The sequence below is a fragment of the Topomyia yanbarensis genome, chromosome 2, assembly GCF_030247195.1.
Source record: "Topomyia yanbarensis strain Yona2022 chromosome 2, ASM3024719v1, whole genome shotgun sequence".
NCBI lineage: Eukaryota > Metazoa > Arthropoda > Insecta > Diptera > Culicidae > Topomyia > Topomyia yanbarensis.
The window spans coordinates 193,351,376-193,369,568 of NC_080671.1; the positions used below are offsets into that span (position 1 = coordinate 193,351,376).

At 37.8% G+C, this 18,193-nt stretch overlaps 1 protein-coding gene across 2 annotated transcripts in view; it reads right to left on the bottom strand.

Annotated features, from left to right (window-relative positions):
- The window catches only part of LOC131682533 (carcinine transporter), a 63,123-nt gene extending 49,036 nt beyond the window's left edge, over positions 1–14,087 (bottom strand). Inside the window, exon 1 of one of the 2 annotated variants that reach the window (XM_058964076.1) lies at positions 14,069–14,087. In XM_058964076.1, the coding sequence (XP_058820059.1) occupies positions 14,069–14,071 (3 nt within the window). In that variant the 5' untranslated portion in view covers positions 14,072–14,087. Of the gene's footprint in view, positions 1–13,359; positions 13,964–14,068 lie in introns of those variants that run through there. The other variant, XM_058964075.1, reaches the window with a different exon arrangement.
- Positions 14,088–18,193: the final 4,106 nt, after the last annotated feature.

Here is an 18,193-nt window from a genome sequence, read left to right on the forward strand (position 1 = left end):
TGTCCAAGTGTCGCTCCAAAGGAATAATGACCATAACAATTGCTTTTACTACTATATTCCGATCTTGGGAACTCTAACGGCAATGTTGAATGACAAAAAAATTTACAACGCAGTGTTCCGTGAAAAGCATTCTGTTCCTGGTTACATAAAAGATTACACAGATGGTCTTAAATACAAAACCAGCGGCTTTTTTAGTCAGAAAACTTTGAACTTATTCATCTACCAAGACGCAACTGAAGTTGTTGTGAATGCAATCGGGAATGCAGCAGGTCGCCATAAGCTTGAATGTGTATACATGGTTATTGGAAACTTAGATCCATACTTGCGCAATCTTACAGAAAACGTCCATTTAGTGTTACTATGCAAATCGAAAGATTTTGCTTATTTTGGCACAGAAAAAATCTTCAGAAGACTGGTTGAAGATATAAAAAGCCTTGAAGAGAATGGAATTCTTGTAAATGGTGGGGGCTATGAAGAGAGAATTTACGGTTCGGTTTTCACGACAATGAACGATAATTTAGGAGCCCACCAACTGGCAGGCCTAACGGAGAATTTTTCAAGGAGTGCATTTTTTTGTCGTTTCTGCTATATTGAGCATCAAGCTTTCACAAATGACTGTTTTACAATCGCTGAGTCAAGAACACCCCAAAGCAACACACAGGACGTGTCCAGGATCATTAGTATGCCGTCTGAAATACCGTATCGAGGTGTAAAAGGAAGTTGCGTCCTCAATGAACTAAATTATTTTCAGATGTTTCATTATGGAGCGCCACCTTGTGTTGCTCATGATCTTTTCGAAGGATGGGCTAACAGTGATTTGTTTTTAATTTTTAAACGTCTGGTGAAAGAGAAAACCCTCTCCAGTAACTTTTTACAAGCAAAAATTAATAGCATTTGCAAGCAACTTAAATTGAAAACTAAAATAACTTTAGATTTTTCTAGAAAAATGAAAAATATCAAATCTAAGGCCTGTGACACTTGGCATCTAATTCAGATACTACCATTTATATTTGTTGATAAAGCAATAGATTTCAATAACCCGCTAGTGGTAATGCTATTCTTAATCAAACAGTTAACAGATATTATTACATCGCCAGTGATTTCAAAAGAACAAGTTAACTTACTCTCATCACTTATAAGGGAATATCTCGAGCTAAGGACGCAAGAGTTTGATGCACCCTTAAAACCAAAGCACCATTTCACTATTCATTACCCTCAACTCATAGTTTGGATGGGGCCATTAATGTCATATTGTACACTCTTTTGCGAGCGCAAGCATTGTTTCTTCAAAAGAGCATTGCGAAGTACGTTGAACTTCAAAAACGTTGTTAAGTTCTGCAGCGAGCAACATCAATATTACCAAGGCTTGCTAAACATGAAAAACATGCGATTCGATCAAGCTTTGTTAGTAGAAAAGTTCGTAGAGTCTATAGAGTATTTGCCAGACTCGGTCAAATATCATTTGAACAGGTTTAACCTTTTGGACGATCAAAATGTGTATTCTGAAGATTCTGCCTATTGTGGTTACAGCTACAAGAAGGGTCAATATGTTTTTCTGGAGCATGACCAATATGGAGAATACTTTTTTATTATAGAAATTCAGTTTTTGATTTATCAAAAGAAAACAAACAATATTTTCATGTATGGTAAACGCAAGGCTGTTTTGAACATTCACGAGAAAGGACTATATTTAATTCAAAAGGAATCTTTATCAATTGAGATCAAAAACATTAATGATCTAATTGATCGAGCTCCATTGAATTTTTATATTGAAGGCAACAATGAGTATTTGTTCACTAAGCATGCAATTCCACTTATGAACTAGCGAATCTCTGTTAAACCCATCTCTATCTTGATACACGTTGAAAATGGACTCTCTGATAGTGTTTAGAATCTGCGACTCCACACGATTACATCGCTATGCTATTCCAGCGTTTGGTAGTACAGCAAGTTTACTGGGTGAAGGTAAGCCATATTCAACAATTCAAAATTCATAAGCTATATCAAATATTTCGAGTTTCAGGATCGACTGCGTTGGGAAAAAATGTTACACAAATACTAACTGAACATGATGGGTGCCGCATAACTTCCGACTTAGTACTTCAAGTATTTAAAAATAAGTTGCTGATGCTTCTAGAATCAAACGAAACGTGGGTTTCTCTAGATACAACGATTCATCCGTTCGAAGAAACCTGTGCACAGTCCGATGGTATGTATATATATATATTTTATTTCACTTATTTATTAATTTTTTACCCAAGATATTTACACATTGTAGTTTGTTTGAACAGATTACTTTTATTCAATTATAATTATAAAGCCAATCACATGCACTAATCGCATTTCACAAGCTTCATTAAACTTCAAAACGCCTAGCACCCTCATCTTGCAATACCGCCGCCTGTGCCACATTTTCCTAATTCCAAATAGTTTTTAATGTTGGCTTTATTATTACATAACCTACGACTAAATAGAAAGACCACTGATAAAAATCTTAAGAAAAACACATTACCTCACCTCACGTTACTAGCATGCGGGCCTTTCTAGCTTGCTGAAAAATTATATCACATTTCGATCCTTTCCATATTTTTATGATCCTCTTCTCGTTACATTAAATGACGGTCTTTTTGCATTAGCTCGTTAGCAATAACGGTGATTCCCAATATCTCCTATACTCCTTAAGTGATCCTAAATGCATTTTCTATAAGATATCAAAATAGTGGTTTTTTATAACTTATTGAATATTTTCATATAGTACTAACCGTGAATAGAAGATTTGTAATTTTACTTTAATCTAGATTTGCAACTTAAATTTAATTAAATTCATAATTCGCTTTATAGCAAAATAAATCTCCTAAGCAAATACAGATAGATTTCCTAAACAAAATACATTGCTATGACAAATTTCACGATGCTTACTACCCAATGTTTTGTTTGACGGTAATGACTAAAGATACTAGAATTAAAGAGGTAACAATTCTATTAGCCTGGTGCACGCTGACGAAGTCGACATAGTTTGACCTTTATTGTGAGCCGTGTTTACAAACATTGCTTCACAGCATAATCGTATTGGTGGTAAATACGGTTCACAGTAAAAGTCATATTATGTCGACTTAGGTAAATGTACAGGTAACATTGCTACGACGCTCGCAAAACTATAAAACTAGCAAACTTATTGAAAAGGTCCTATGTGCCAGAGTGAATAGGAAGAGAGACGAATAGTGTGAAGCCAAAAATACCATATGGAGCAGACCAATCTAAGGGTGCTTACAGAGTGGCGGCGAGAAGCTGAGCTGGCGCTGATGCTGACATTAGAATGCGAGATGCGAGAAACCTGCTTGCTGCAAACCAAAGGGATGATGTCAGAGTGAAAGCTGAGCGGATCGGCGCCGACTGCCTGCTTTTACTCTGACAGGTTCCATTTGATATGCTGCAAGCAGGTTTCTCGCATTTTAATGTCAATGCCAGCTCCTGGTCAGCTTCTCGCGGCCACTCTGTAAGCACCCTAACAAAGTAAATAAACGTTACTCATGCCTGATTTGGAAGACATAAGTATTGTACATTTATCAAAAAATAAACTTTAAATTTCGTCAGAATTTAGAGCATGTTCAGGAGTGTTTCATTTCTAGATTCATAATTTTGACAGTTCTATAATATAAAACTGAGAATTATAAAACTAGAACTTGCTGTCCCCAGCAGCAGTTTTAGCGGTTGTTCTATTCAATTTAAAATTCATGTCATGCCTTCAGCGTTACTGCATTCAAATGTATTTTTCCCCAATCTATCGGGTCTAAGTGTCTGTGCTGAAAACTTTGAATGTATTTAAAACAAGTTCTAAACGTGTTTTAAATCAGCATCAAATAGAACGGCGTCGTAGGGTTTCATCGTGCAAAAACACAAAACTAGACATAAAATAGCGAAATTCTCGTGAAAAATAGCATTTCCGCCATTTTATGAGTAAAAAACCCCCTTAATTAGGAAATCATCTTAAAAATCTAACGAAGGGTTAGATGTTTGCGCTAGAATGAGGATAAAGTACGATTCAGACGTTATATTTACAGAACGTCAACGAAGCAAGAAATTCATCTTTTATTTATTGTTCAAAGGTTCTAAACATATTTTCTTCATCAAAGTTATTTTTCATTAGGAGAAAAGACCTGTAATTCAAATTAGTATATTAATTAAGTTAGGAAAATTAAAAAGATGGGTGGGTAATGTCTGCGACATAACCGGAGAGATGTAGAATACATAAGGAACACGTTCTTCAAATATGTTGATATTCATTGGAATTTTCGGACAAAAGGTGATTTGGGCGAGGAATATTTCAAATTATTCTTTACAAAAATGATGGTGGTCCTGACAAGGACCGTTTTTGTTGGCGTTGTTGGCCTTGGTGGGGAGATGCGCTGGCTTCGATTTTCGTTGGATGTTTCTGACTTCTTACTATTTCCGGGCTTAGCTGTTGTCCAGGAGGTGATTCTGACATGATTGGTGTAGGTGTAGGTCGTCAACCGGTTATAATTTTTCAAGCGTTGTTTACATTTGAAATTAAACCACTGGATCAATTAAAAAAAGTATTGGTCTGTGATATGAAAAGTACGAAATATATCTTCGGGTTTCTGCATTGACGTTTTTGACAAATACAAGATCAATGCATGTGCCTGCAAGTGTAGTTGCTTGTGATGGATCAGAGATCAAACGAAGCTTGAAACATTCATTCATAAAATAAACAAATTTCAAATTCTCTTGTTTTGAAACATCTATGTTGAAGTCGCCTGAAACGACCATTGGAACATTCTGATTTCTAGACTAAATATTCTACATTAAAAGATGGGTGGGTAATGTCTGCGACATAACTGGAGTGTCGTAACTACACTTGTGACGTTAATCCAAATCTAATGATATGCAACGAAATTACGTTTGCATGTGAAATTTTCAAATGATTCGTTATAATTATGGTTAAAAATTCTAATTGGGAATTCTTTTCCATCACCAACTATTTTTCTTTTTTTCGAATCTACAGCATTCTTTGAAAATATTGTTGAAATGTTATTGATGAAAAACTGAAAATGCGTTTGGCAACACTGCTCACTAAATGGATGGTGGGAAGACGCACATTCGTTTTGATTATGCTAGTATTAGTAGCAGGAAAGAATGAAAAGGAACATAGCCCGAAAACGAGCAAGCGAGAGAGCGATAGTAATTCGTATTCGCTCTACTAAACTAAAAAAAGATGGGTGGGTAATGTCTGTGACATAACCGGAGCATCGTGACTTCACTTCGAGACGTTAATTTAAATCTAATGATTTATGCAGTTAATCAAAGGAGGCTGCCAAAAAGTTCGAATAAAAGCACGCGACTAGTGTACTTTGCACGTTCTATATTTTATCAACACTAGAGAGAATCGAAAAAATAATTCAAAGTGTAATAGCAACATGCAATTGTGGCAACACTGGCCATGGGATGGTGGGGAACACGCACATTCGTTTAATTTATGATGTATTAGCAGCAGAAAGGAATGGAAAAGCAGTGCGCGAAAACGAGCGAGGATAATTTAAATTCTCTTTCTATCCACATATCGTATTTCTAACCTACTTGCTGAAAATTGTTAAACACCTCAAATGGATATTTCAGTTTAACTCTTATTAGAACACAATTAATTGGTCCTGAAAAGAACCGTTTATTGTTTTATTGCGGGAGCATAATTCAGACGCACTCCCCGCGACACGGTGAGCCAGTTTAATATATTTGGCCTGAAAGTTATGCGTTTGGTGCAGTATTTTGCATTCTCGAACAAACCAGGCGCACTATTTTGCATTCTCGAACCAGTAGGCATCGTTGGCTTCTCGGGGCATCATTACGACTGAGGTTTGTAAGCGTAGCTCGACTTTGCAGTCCTGTACAATCTCACGAACCAGACGCTGGAACGATAGCCTACAGATTAGTTGCCCTTTAGTTGGGGCGAAATTCTTGCAGGGCGACAGTTCCGATGAGTCACCAGTAGCTGGGGCACTGTTTCCGTCCATCGCCATTGCCAACTGCTTTCCTTCGGTGGACTGGCTGCTTGCTAGTGCTTGAACGAATACGAATGATGAGAAAAACCGACTGACCAATATTCATATATAAACACACGAGAAAGCACTACTATCGCTCTCTCGCTCGTTTTCGTTCCATTCCTGCGCCTTTCCTTTCCGTTCGGCTACCAATACTAGCATAACCAAAACGAATATTCTGTCTTTCCATCGCCTTCAATGTAGTGGCCAGTGCTAGCAAACTTGCATGTTCAGTTTTTCAATAACAACATTCAAACAATATTTTCAAAGAATGTTACAGATTTGAAAAGAAGGAAGGAAAATATTTTCACAAATTTAAATTCTTTTGTGTTATTTGTTAGCGCTGATAAAGGCTATTTAGTTTGCTACTAGCAAGGAGCTGCACAAACAAATCGATTTATGCAGTTAATCAACGGAGGCTGCCAAAAAGTTCGAATAAAAGCATGCGACTAGTGTACTTTGCACGTTCTATATTTTATCAATACTAGAGAGGATCGATAAAATAATTCAAAGTGTAATAGCAACATGCAATTGTGGCAACACTGGCCATGAGATGGTGGGGGAACATGCACATTCGTTTAAGTTATGATGGTATTAGCAGCAGAAAGGAATGGAAAAGCAGTGCACGAAAACGAGCGAGAGAGGATAATTTAAATTCTCTTTCTTTCGTTCCACACATCGTATTTCTTATATAGACGCTGGAACGATAGCCTACAGATTAGTTGCCCTTTAGTTGGGGCGAAATTCTTGCAGGGCGACAGTTCCGATGAGTCACCAGTAGCTGGGGCACTTTTTCGGACCGTCGTCATTGCCAACTGCTTTACTTCGGTGGACTGGCTGCTTGCTAGTACTTGAACGAATACGAATGAGAAAAACCGACCGACAGATATTTATATAATCGCGCTAATATGCACTACTATCGCTTTCTCGCTCGTTCTCGTGCCGTGCGTGAGCCTTTCCTTTCCGTCCGGCTTCTAATGGCCTAACCAAAGGAGTATGCCGTCTTTCCCCCACTAACTGCTCTCGTCAAGCAACCAAATACGAATAATCATAAAACAAACATGTAGTGGACCTATATATAAACTTTTCATTATTTTATTGTTCGGTTGGTCCACCATTTTGACGGCTCTGTGCGGGATGGGCTGAAAATTTTCACTTTTCCGAGTCGTTTTCGAAAGATTTTTCAAAACACATTTTTTTGTTATTAGTGCATGTTATACATACTTAAAATTTTAATACAGCATAGAGGAACATATTTGCAACAAATTGGTCTAAAAATCAAATCATTCTGTTAAGTATGATAAAAGTTATTAACGTTCAAAATCTGACGCGGCGCCGCAGCCGATATTTTGAAACGGGACCCCTATATTGAAACCTTAAATGTATTCTACATTAAAATTTACATTTCTATGTGTTTTGGTGGATTTAAATTAAAACATTATCATTGCACTCTCGTGGCATCTGACGGCCGACATCCAGCGTTAAATCGCGAATTAAGTGGTGCTAGTTTTCTTTTGCGCATTTGCGTAACTCTTTTATTATTCACTCTGTATGCTTCGATTCTATGGTCAACTGTCAATCCTGTCAATATAGCACTGATTGTTTTGCTGTAAGAAGGAAATTTGTTTTGAGAATTTTAATCGCAGCTTAACAGCATCTATAACGTTGATTGTGTTCGATTTGTCGTTATTTCCTGTTCGGTGTTTAATCTTACCACCAGTGTTTGGGCTGATTTTGATTCAATGATCATGCTCTTGATGGATCATCTCTGATTAATCGTACTCTCGATAAATAGTCCATGATCCCATCCAGCAAATATCCGTGGCGACCACTTTGTATACTTCGTCCAAAGCGCTGAGAAAAGCTTCGTTATATATACGGTAGGTGAGGATAAATAGTACCGTGTGTAAAGCTGCATCGAACTTGAAAATCCGCTTGAGTTCCGATAGTCCCCATATTTCCTCGTTTTTCATGGTCAAATCATACATGTTATACAAGCGATTTACCATGGCAAGTAGTTTGTGTTGACACCAATATGTAATATATGTTTCCCACTACCACTACTATTGATTTCTATGAAAGATTTACTTGATTTTACTTATATAGTTTCGATGCTTTAAATATTAACTGATACCGAAGTATGAAGTATGACCATACAATTCGTAGTTGCCGCTTCGCAATTAACCGAAAAAAGTAAAAAAATTCAATAAACTAGATCAAGAGAATGGAAATGAAAATAAATTAAGCAAGTACTTCTGTTTTTATCACTACCTGCATCAGAGACCCAGCAGATCAATTTATATTTCAGTCGCTGGGTGCCACACATCTACACTATTTTTTTCTGAAGAGAGATATCCTTCCCATAATCGCATGTCAGTCCCAAGTGCTATGGGATTCACTAACTACATGGACTTATCAGCGATTATAGGCAGTATAGTGTCAATTCTCTTAGCACTAAAACTTGAACTCAACCTACCTTCCCGGTCTTTGAAACGCTTTTTATGATCCTTAAAGCTTGGCCAAGCATATTCTCTCCTCCTTAAGGCTACTGTAAACCTCGAGAATCTGATCGCGGGATTTTGTTCCCCGTGTGTTTCAAATGGATGGATTTTCATTTTCCGAGACGGAAAAATTAAAATTCGTCATAAAAGGTAAAACCCAACCGCGGAAAACGTCACGGATTTTAAAAATTCTCCACATAAAAAAATCGGTCGGAAACAATGTAACATTAATTGTTTCCGGCAGGAAAAATTATGTTTTCATGAGGTTTGGTATTTTTTGGAAGCAGCAAAACTTTTGGCTTGACAGTTTGGAAAGATTACGGCGGAAAATTTGCCCTGATCGAAATCCCGTCCTAAAATCCACGAGGTGTACTGAAACCTTCTGACTGACCTCTCATCTGCATCAGCGTAGTAATTCCCGAAGTGTATAGTAACCTTTACGGCCACGTATGAATAGCCCTTAAATAGGAATTTCTCAGAGAAACCATGCCATAACATTCGATTAGTAAGAGTATGACGCACAAGGATACGCAATAAATTCCGAAAGTAAGTTCGAAACTTTATGACGGACATTTGTTTTCGTATCTAATGGTGAATTATGTTGTTCTGGATATTATGATGCATGCTACTATCGGATATTATATGGCAATCGACATCTTGCGCTTTGTGATGCCCAAACCCAAGCGAATTCTATGGCATGCCTCTTAAGCGCCACAATACTTTAATGACGCATCTTCTTTGGTGCTTCTTATCCTGAAACCGTATGAACCAGTTTTTATGTGTCACAATAGCCAAAATTAGGAGTGCTTAATTTTATCCTGGACTAGCGACGCAAAACAAGACCTATACTTATGGCGAAGCCATGTGCGTCATAACGTCCAGAATGTTGTGACGCATCCCAGAAGCTATGCCATCGGATATTATGATACCATTTCGCAAGACAGCTATACTACCGCTATACGCATAACTGCCCATGTGCTATTAGATTCCCTATATACATGGGACGATTACGCTTTGAGCGGCGGTATAGGGGTCTTTGGAAAATACAACATTTCACGTTTCATAATAATTGTGAATAGCCGATGCATGCCTGGAGCATGACTGGAAAAGCAATCATGAACATGTGTAAAAATGCTCTCATTTGCTCATTCCACAAAATATATGTCTTCTTCGTTAATCAAATATTAATCTTAACTTACAGTCGACTCAACTTACAGTCAGCAACTGACCGGCAGCTCTCATGACGAACGAGCAACAGTTATGGATATCGATGCTTTTCTGCAAGTTTCTACACCTCCGAACATCATATCCATTGTTCCCAGCTCCAGCACAACTGCAGATCAACAGTGCTCATTTCAAGGAATATCAGTTGCAAAGTTGGATCCAGGAGCAGTTTCAGAGGAAGAAATCAGCGATTCGTCCGTGCAGGAAGACAACCCTTGGCCAGGCAGTGATGAAAATAATTTGGACGTTGATGTAGACTGTGTAGATGAAAATTCGAATCCGAACAGCGCTGAGAAACGAACACATGAAGAAGTTACACTCTTGAAAGGTTCCAAGAAGCACGCTACAAGTGAAATGAAATTCAATTCTTTTAAAATAAATTGGAAGAAGATAAGTGACGGTACTCTCGATCGTTTGCAAAAAATGCAAAACTTTCGCAACATGAATTCAACCCTACCAGTGCCTAGATCTTTGCAAATTTCAAAAACCGATTTAAGTGGTCTAGCTAACTCTGTTGTTGACCAGTTAAGATGTATTGATAACATCATTCGAGCGGACGTGATGGAAAAAGCTGCACGAGAAATCTTCAACGTGTTTCCGTGTCTGAACTTCGTTGATGACGACGGATTTGGAAAAGAAACGGATTATGTATGGTTGAAACACAAGATGATAAACCGCAATACTTATCTCAACCGTTACAAAGAACCAAACCAACCAAAAGCTTCTTCATCGGATATCAGACGATACCGGAACTTGCGAGCTGGGACAATCAAGGAGTACTGGCAAAAGTCTTCTCAAGATTGCCCCAAGAATGTCCTCTCGGCACTGTCCAGAAATGAACCGGAACTCCTAACAAGAGATTTTCTACAAACTTCTCAGTCGTATGTTAGATACTGTTTGGATGAGAATATACCACTGAAAGATGTGTTGGCGAAACATCCAGTATTAAGGCGTCGAAGTCTATTAAATTACCACTTTGAATGCGCCACGGGCGTGAAAGCGGAATCATTGGAACAATATTTCTCAGCCAAGCGGTCGAAAATCATCGATTTCTCGAAGAGTAATCGCAAATTTCTTCTCCTAGATGCCCATGCTTCGGATTACGACATTTTCAAATTTTTGTGCCGTTCCTTGGGAGAAAATATTGATGACGTCATTATACTGAAAGAGGTTATATAAGTGAAACGTGAAGGTGTCATAAATTTATTTCATCATATATTTCTTACAGATGGGAACTAAAATTGATAGCATTACAACCGATTGTTCAGGTCCAGTTCTCGTAGCAATAGGTGAGTAAAATAGCTAACCGAAATTAAAACTGTAAGTGTTGTTCCATACGACGCGACGGTACAAGATGAGCGGCCATCTTAGAAGACTGCTTCGATTGTTTTCTTACACAAAGTATCACAACTATCATTGTGTTGTGTAAATATCTCATTCAAAATCGAATGAGAGCTTACTGACTGTATGAAGATAACGATATTTATTTATTTATTTATATGAAATTGATAACTATATTTATTATCATTTTCAGATTGTGGAAATAACAGACAGATGTATTATGTGTTTGCTGAACAAATACGTTTGAGTGAGGGTACCGAAAGCGTGGTGCAGTCCATTACGGATTTGATGTGTGTTCATTACGTGCATAATTTTATGTACATGAAGCAAGCATCTAAGTTCATGGAGTTCATTCAGGAGTACTTATTCAAAATACTCCCGACAACCGGATCTAAATCGAATGCTACACGCAAAGGACAGCAGCAACGTGTGGTCAAACGATTCATCGAGGCACTTTCTAATCACATTCCTAACTCCTAAATGCCATGAATATACAACCAGCAGCCCAATCATCGAAATTCTGATACTGCAATGATAGATGCCAACTACTTTTGAATTTATATTTCTATGTACTTTGATCGATATGTATAGAGAAAAGATAACTAAAACTGGCCATGTTTGATGATTGCTCACATGTGGATTTTCCGTTAATAAATTCAATGAACATGTACTACGTATTAAAATTCGCCTTAGAAGAATAAACAGAAAGAATCACAGAAAGAGTTTTTATAATAACAATATGAATCCATTGCGAAATACCTATTCATTGCTCAAAAAGTAATTCTACGTGCTTTCATATAAAATTACGTCATATTTTAATTTTACATGGCAGGTACCATTATGGAGTAAAATTACAAGTTCAGGAAATTACACGCCGTGTAAAATTAAAAGCAAACGTAAAAATGTGTTATTTTTGATGCTCGTATATGTCACTTTCAGGACACCTAAATTTACACGATATTTTCTAAGTGTGCAGGTTGCTATGCTTCAATTTCCAAAAAACACAATGCATCACAATTGACGAAAGTTTTCTTGTGAATGGTGAACGAACGGTTTGTGATGCAATTTTTCCCAAGCTTGGTTGCGCAATCAATAAAAACTTAAAGTGCTCGTTCCACCCGGTTACCAATGCTATACCATCTTTCAACTGATACCCGTCCCGGTCGTAAATCATAACCGGTGCAGGGGCCTATTTCGTTCTCATGTTGTTAATCGTCTACTACACTGTCATTCCCAGCGCAAGTGTTTTTGTCCTATCACCGTTTTGTAACACCGGTGACATTTTCTCTCGCCTGTTCTCAGGTTACTGTTATCATTCCCCGTCGCTACTAGCATTCGTGGCTTATCCGGCATTTTCTCGTTTTTCCTTTGTGTAGAACAAACCAGATCGCTGATTTTCTCGTGTCACTTCTGTGGTCTTTATACTGACTGCTGTCAAGCAGTATTCAGCATAATTCTAGTTAGTTGTTCTTTGATTCGTTCTCCGCTCTTCTGGGCATAGTTCTCGGTAACACCCTGAGCCAACAGTCACTGTATAGTCAGTCACATAGCTTATTCAAACCTGGAACCACTGACGCAGGAAAATCTATCGCGAATCTTACATTAAGATGTTTAAACCGTATCTATTATCACTATTATTATGTTTAAATTCTTCATATCCATTATATTCATTAGCTGTACTACCATCATTAAATTTATCAAATACACTTCATTTACATATTTTCAGCGGTTCAGAATGCCAAAAGGAGGAACATCCAAACCATTTTTTGGAATGTTCAAAAATGATACTTCTCACCTTACTTCAAACGTAAGATAAACAGAAAACGCACATGCATAGTATCACATAACATCCCAAAATATTGTTATCACAAAATCACTTGCGCAATTTACATATTACCAACATTTCTCGACAATCTCAATCACTACACTCCTTTGAATAAACACATGCGTTAAATGCTGATTCACTTATCCTGAGATCTTCATTGAATCACGTTTCATTGCCTTCGGGGAAGTCTTGTTTCCACTATGAATTGCAATCTGTTAATTTCCACTCCGAATCACCATACTCAAGTGATTTATCGTGAGCCTTAGCCCAGATTCACACCGATTTTTTGTTGTATCTTATTTGTTTTTCTTTTCTTTTAAAAACATAAACTCCGGCACCCTGGGCAATTTTCATTATTCGATAAAACCCTTTGTATTTCCACAGGTAAATCTGTTGTATAAACCACACTGCTTACTTCAGACTCGTTTTTATCGCGTTCCTCCTTCAAGGGTTCACTTTGGGCGTCCATTTTCGCTCTCCTCCAACAACTTCCACTAGACGCCCGACCGGACCGAGTGCAATTATTCAATTAAAACGTTGCGACACGATGTACCCTTTTCGTGCCTTCCCGTTGGCTACTTCGGTATCGATTGAAAATAAATTCTAAATGGAAGTTCCCCAGGAAAAGTCCACCTCTTAGATCAAGAACATCCGCGCACACTTTGTTGATCATCTGGTAGATTTGGTTTGAGCTTGCGTCACCCAACTGGAATCCTCACAAGGGGAATCAACTATCGTTACAAATCAAAATGAAACACGTTACGCAATGCGAACTGCATCGAATGGGAACCATTTTTGTTCTTCACCGTCACCCACATGGTCAAATTGGAAACCGCGCTCCGCTGAGGTGTTGTACGACTGCCTGGCACTGCTCAACTAACATCCTGGGACGATAACCTGGATACCTGACATAGTTCTACAATTCTCACACTGAACCGACCATGAACGATGGCCATCGAATGGATCGGAAAACGGGAAGCCGAAGGGCTAATCCAATTATCCCGATCATAACAAAAATATAAACAACGTGCGTTATGAGACAAAAAGTGTACTCCCGTGCTGCAGTTTTCCACAACTACAACGCGAACAGAGTTATACTAAGTAGGTATGCAAATCAATCGTACCATCAACGCCCGTTGATTTGTTGGCTCTGAATCGGGCGCGAAAACGCAACAAACACTACTCGTGATGGTTGATTCACTAACTGCCCGCACTCAGAAAAATGTAAATGTGCGATTCCGCAGTACCTAGTGCAACAGGTTTGCACAAAGGGGTAGGCAGAGACGAATTAGTTCGTGTTAAGTACTAACTGACCTACAGAAGGGTGAGAAAAATATATTTCGATGAGACCGCCAATAATTAGCAACAATAGAGTGCGTGAGGAGGCTGGAAAGTATTTACGCGTTCGATATTGGGAAAGCAAGCCGTACAGTATCAATATTTTAATAGATTAGTGTAAAAAGCAATGCAACTACGCAAATTGCTGAGTCTAGTCAGTCATAAACGGATATCATTGTAAACGGCTGTGGGAAAACTCACAACAGGTTTTCATCTCAAACTAAAATTATTCACACCACGACTAGTTTCTGTCTTTAAATAAGAGACGTCTAAACTCACGTTATCATCAATAGATAGATTGGTGTAAATATTTTCATTCGATATTTTATGCATTGTCTATTGAATAGGTAACAAAAATCATACTCGAGACATTAGTATTTTAATTTCATGCAGTCATGTTGCGACATTAAATTCTATAACTGATGGTGGTTTAAGCAAATACAAATATGTATTTGGTTTAAGTCTCGCTGTCGCACATTTCTAATCATTTTTATTTTGGAAACCATATATGCAGTGTGCCATTTCTTCATACACAAAATTCTAGAATCGAATGAAATAAAATTCATTCTGAAAAGAGGGGAAGGTCACTCTACTAATGTGTAGTAAATTTACATCGAATTTGAGAAAATGCATTTCATATATCCATTTTAGTTATGGAGATGCGTTTCGAGTTCCTCTTATCCGAATCAGACACGAAGTTTTCTTGATTGTTGTATCTTTTCGTTCCATGCGTGATGTGTGTGAGGTAAATAAGCATGTAGAGTGCGCACCTAACAGTTTTCGTAAAATAACTATTAGTAGAAAAGCACTAGAAAATCGGCATGATTACAAATTAATAATCTCATCACACATCTTCAAAACGTAATACTAGATATGTCTTGGTTTTGCTTGTAATCCGAGAAATAATTATTTTCTTATGAATACTCAAATGCGCACTTTTGCCCCATGGTTGGGGCAAGAGTGGGCATAGCACGGGGCAAAAGTGCGTACTGATTAAATAGCCGATTTATTACCGCCCATAAATTAAACTAATCAATTTTAGGATATCCATCCCCTCTTACTCTTCCTTCATAACTGAAAAGTACTCCTCCCTTTACCTCGGTTGATGTTGTTCAGTTTTCCATTATGTTGAAAAAACTTGGATGTTTCATCTTTTAGACAATGTCGTTCATGATCAAACTGTCATCCCTCGTAACATCATTATTTGTGATAGTTGGGTAGACCACTACAAGAATTCTTGCGAATATGCTATTTATATTGGAAATACATCTTTATTTACATACTCATAGTTTTTTTAATTACTCTGAGCTTTCGTCACTCTATATTTTTCCTTGGAGCCAGTTGTGCTGATGCCTCTGTTCCTAAACTGCTCATATCAGTCGTAATTTGACCGGTGAGCTCACAGTTATTGAAGATGCTGGTCCCTTCTTTAGATCATAGAAGAATTAGTTAAATTTTTATATAAAAAGTTTAATTCGCGTCTTTTTATTGGGGAGGATATGCTATGCGCACTTTTACCCCACCGTCAGTTTTTTTAACTTAATAAATTGTTACGAAAATTATTGAATTTTTTTCATCAAATCAAATATATCTCGCAACGAACCATATGTTGAAGATTTTTAGGGTACTGTAGTTTTATAGATCCTGATTTATTCAAACAGCCAATTTATGATTCCCATGGTCCTTCCCCCTTAATTTCAAGCCACTATATTCAAACCTTTCATGCTTGTATGTGCGATTAGCTGACTTAATGATATACTAAATCCATACAGAGTTGCCAGGGTCTAGCGCTTGTGTGCTTCTAAAAGTCCTATGCGCACTTTTGCCCCACGCGCACTTTTACCCCACCTTACTCTAGTGTTCGAGTGTTTGCTCCTTACTAATCATTGGCTTTTGCTTAATTTTCATGTTTCGGAATTTTTGTGAGTTTATCATCGTGAACCTGGTCGCTTCCTCCATCGTTACCTATTCGAGTTCAAGCAATTTCGAATGTCTATCGTGACGATTTTCGCAAAAGTTGATCGCAAATTTCTGCTTATTGTGGAAAACAATGGACAGCGCTATGTTATGTCACTCTTGCACCACTGATGTGAAAAATGAGGATGGTATTCGTGATCTAACGCTAGATGTCGACCGCCAGAGGGCACGGAAGTTCAATGATGATGTTTTTATTTTCTGTCAAAACGCATTGGAAAGTAAATTCTGAATTTTTTAAATTCAATCAATATTATAATTAAACGTTATTTCTTCTAATGAAAAGTAATATTGGTGAAGAAAATATGTTTCCTACCTCTGAAAAATATCCAGATGGTAAATTTCTTGTTACTTCACTCACATTTGTTCTTCCGGTTTCAATTTATACTAAAATGAAATTCAGAGATTGAAATTTCGATAGAAAACACGAAGGTGGGCAAAAATCACTGGATTAAAGAGTGTAGTTGTTGGTAGTCGAGGTTATCCACTGATAGGTCCAATTTCTAGATAAACATTTTCCATATCTAAAACAACCAACCTAACCTCAACAATACAAAAATAATTCCGGATCTCAATAATTCGTAATAAAATATTGAGTTCAACTGAATGTTTTGGTGTCAAACGAAAGAACGAGTGTTTTCTTATCACCTGTAATCAAACTTTTTGTGAAACTATGTGATATTTATTTTAAAACAATTAAAATAGAACAACCATCCTATACCATCAATGCAAAGAAAATGTTTTCATCATCATTTGACTAGTACCGAAAATGAAATCCAGTTGGCGCATCGAGCGAAAAAGTTTCACGTTTGAGAGCCAATTGTCTGCAAAGGTTTTTGCCGTTCCTCTTTCCATCTGAAGTGCGCTAAACTCACGGTGCCTGAGCGTGATATGATTACCAGTAAGTCCAACCTGTTCTGGATGTGTTATGCGTGCACAAAAATGATGGCATATGCCACCTTTCGGATTGTAATATCATCCACTAACACGGCACAGCAGCTGATAAACGATGAACAAATCAAGGCATTGCAAGAGCTGAAGAGAAAGAAACAAAACACAGCAAAAATAAACACAATTTTTAATTGACCAAGTATCAACGAAATAACTCCACATAGTTCGAACCTCAAGTACCAATTGAAGTTTTTTAGCACGCTACAAGTGCTATCTAAGTTTAAGTTTTTACCTCAATTGTCACTAGGGACAACACCAACGCCGGTCAAGGTTTAAGGAAAAAGCGGCGACTTTTGGAGGATAACAGTTCAAATGCACACCGCGAGTCTGTGGGAACCAAAGAATTGGCACCAAGCATCACAGTGGCACTTGCTGCGTAACTGACAGAGAGTGAACACATTTGGCTGTACCCTTCTGGTTTTGCTCCTGAAGCGACCACCCAGCAGGTTGCCGATCTAGTGAAGTAGAATCTCAGCACCGATAAAACTGTACACGTTACCAAGTTCGTTACGAAAAGCAAAAGTCTCGATGAGTTAACTTTCGTTTCGTTTAATGTTGCAATCGGATTAAACCACAGAGATTATGCGTTATCCAAGGCGACCTGGCAAGAAGGTATACGTTCGGTAATTCGATTTTGATCGCAATGACAGACGCACTCCGTTTCGTTTTCAACGGACCAATTCGAACATCCTTTACCAATAGAACCGATTTGCGAAGAAACTCGAGTGATGTTATCCAAACCGCCAGTAAACCGTCATCCACTCCTGCCCCATACTCGCTCACAATATATTATCAGAACGTAAGAGGACTTCGAACCAAAACAAATGATCCGCATTTGGTATTCTCGCTGTGCGATTAAGACATCGTGGTTATGACGGAAACTTGGTTGAACGGAAATATTTTGAACAGTGAGCTCACCTACAACTACTGCTTGAACCGTTTGGATCGAAACCCTGACACCAGCGATGCCAGATTTACAGACATGT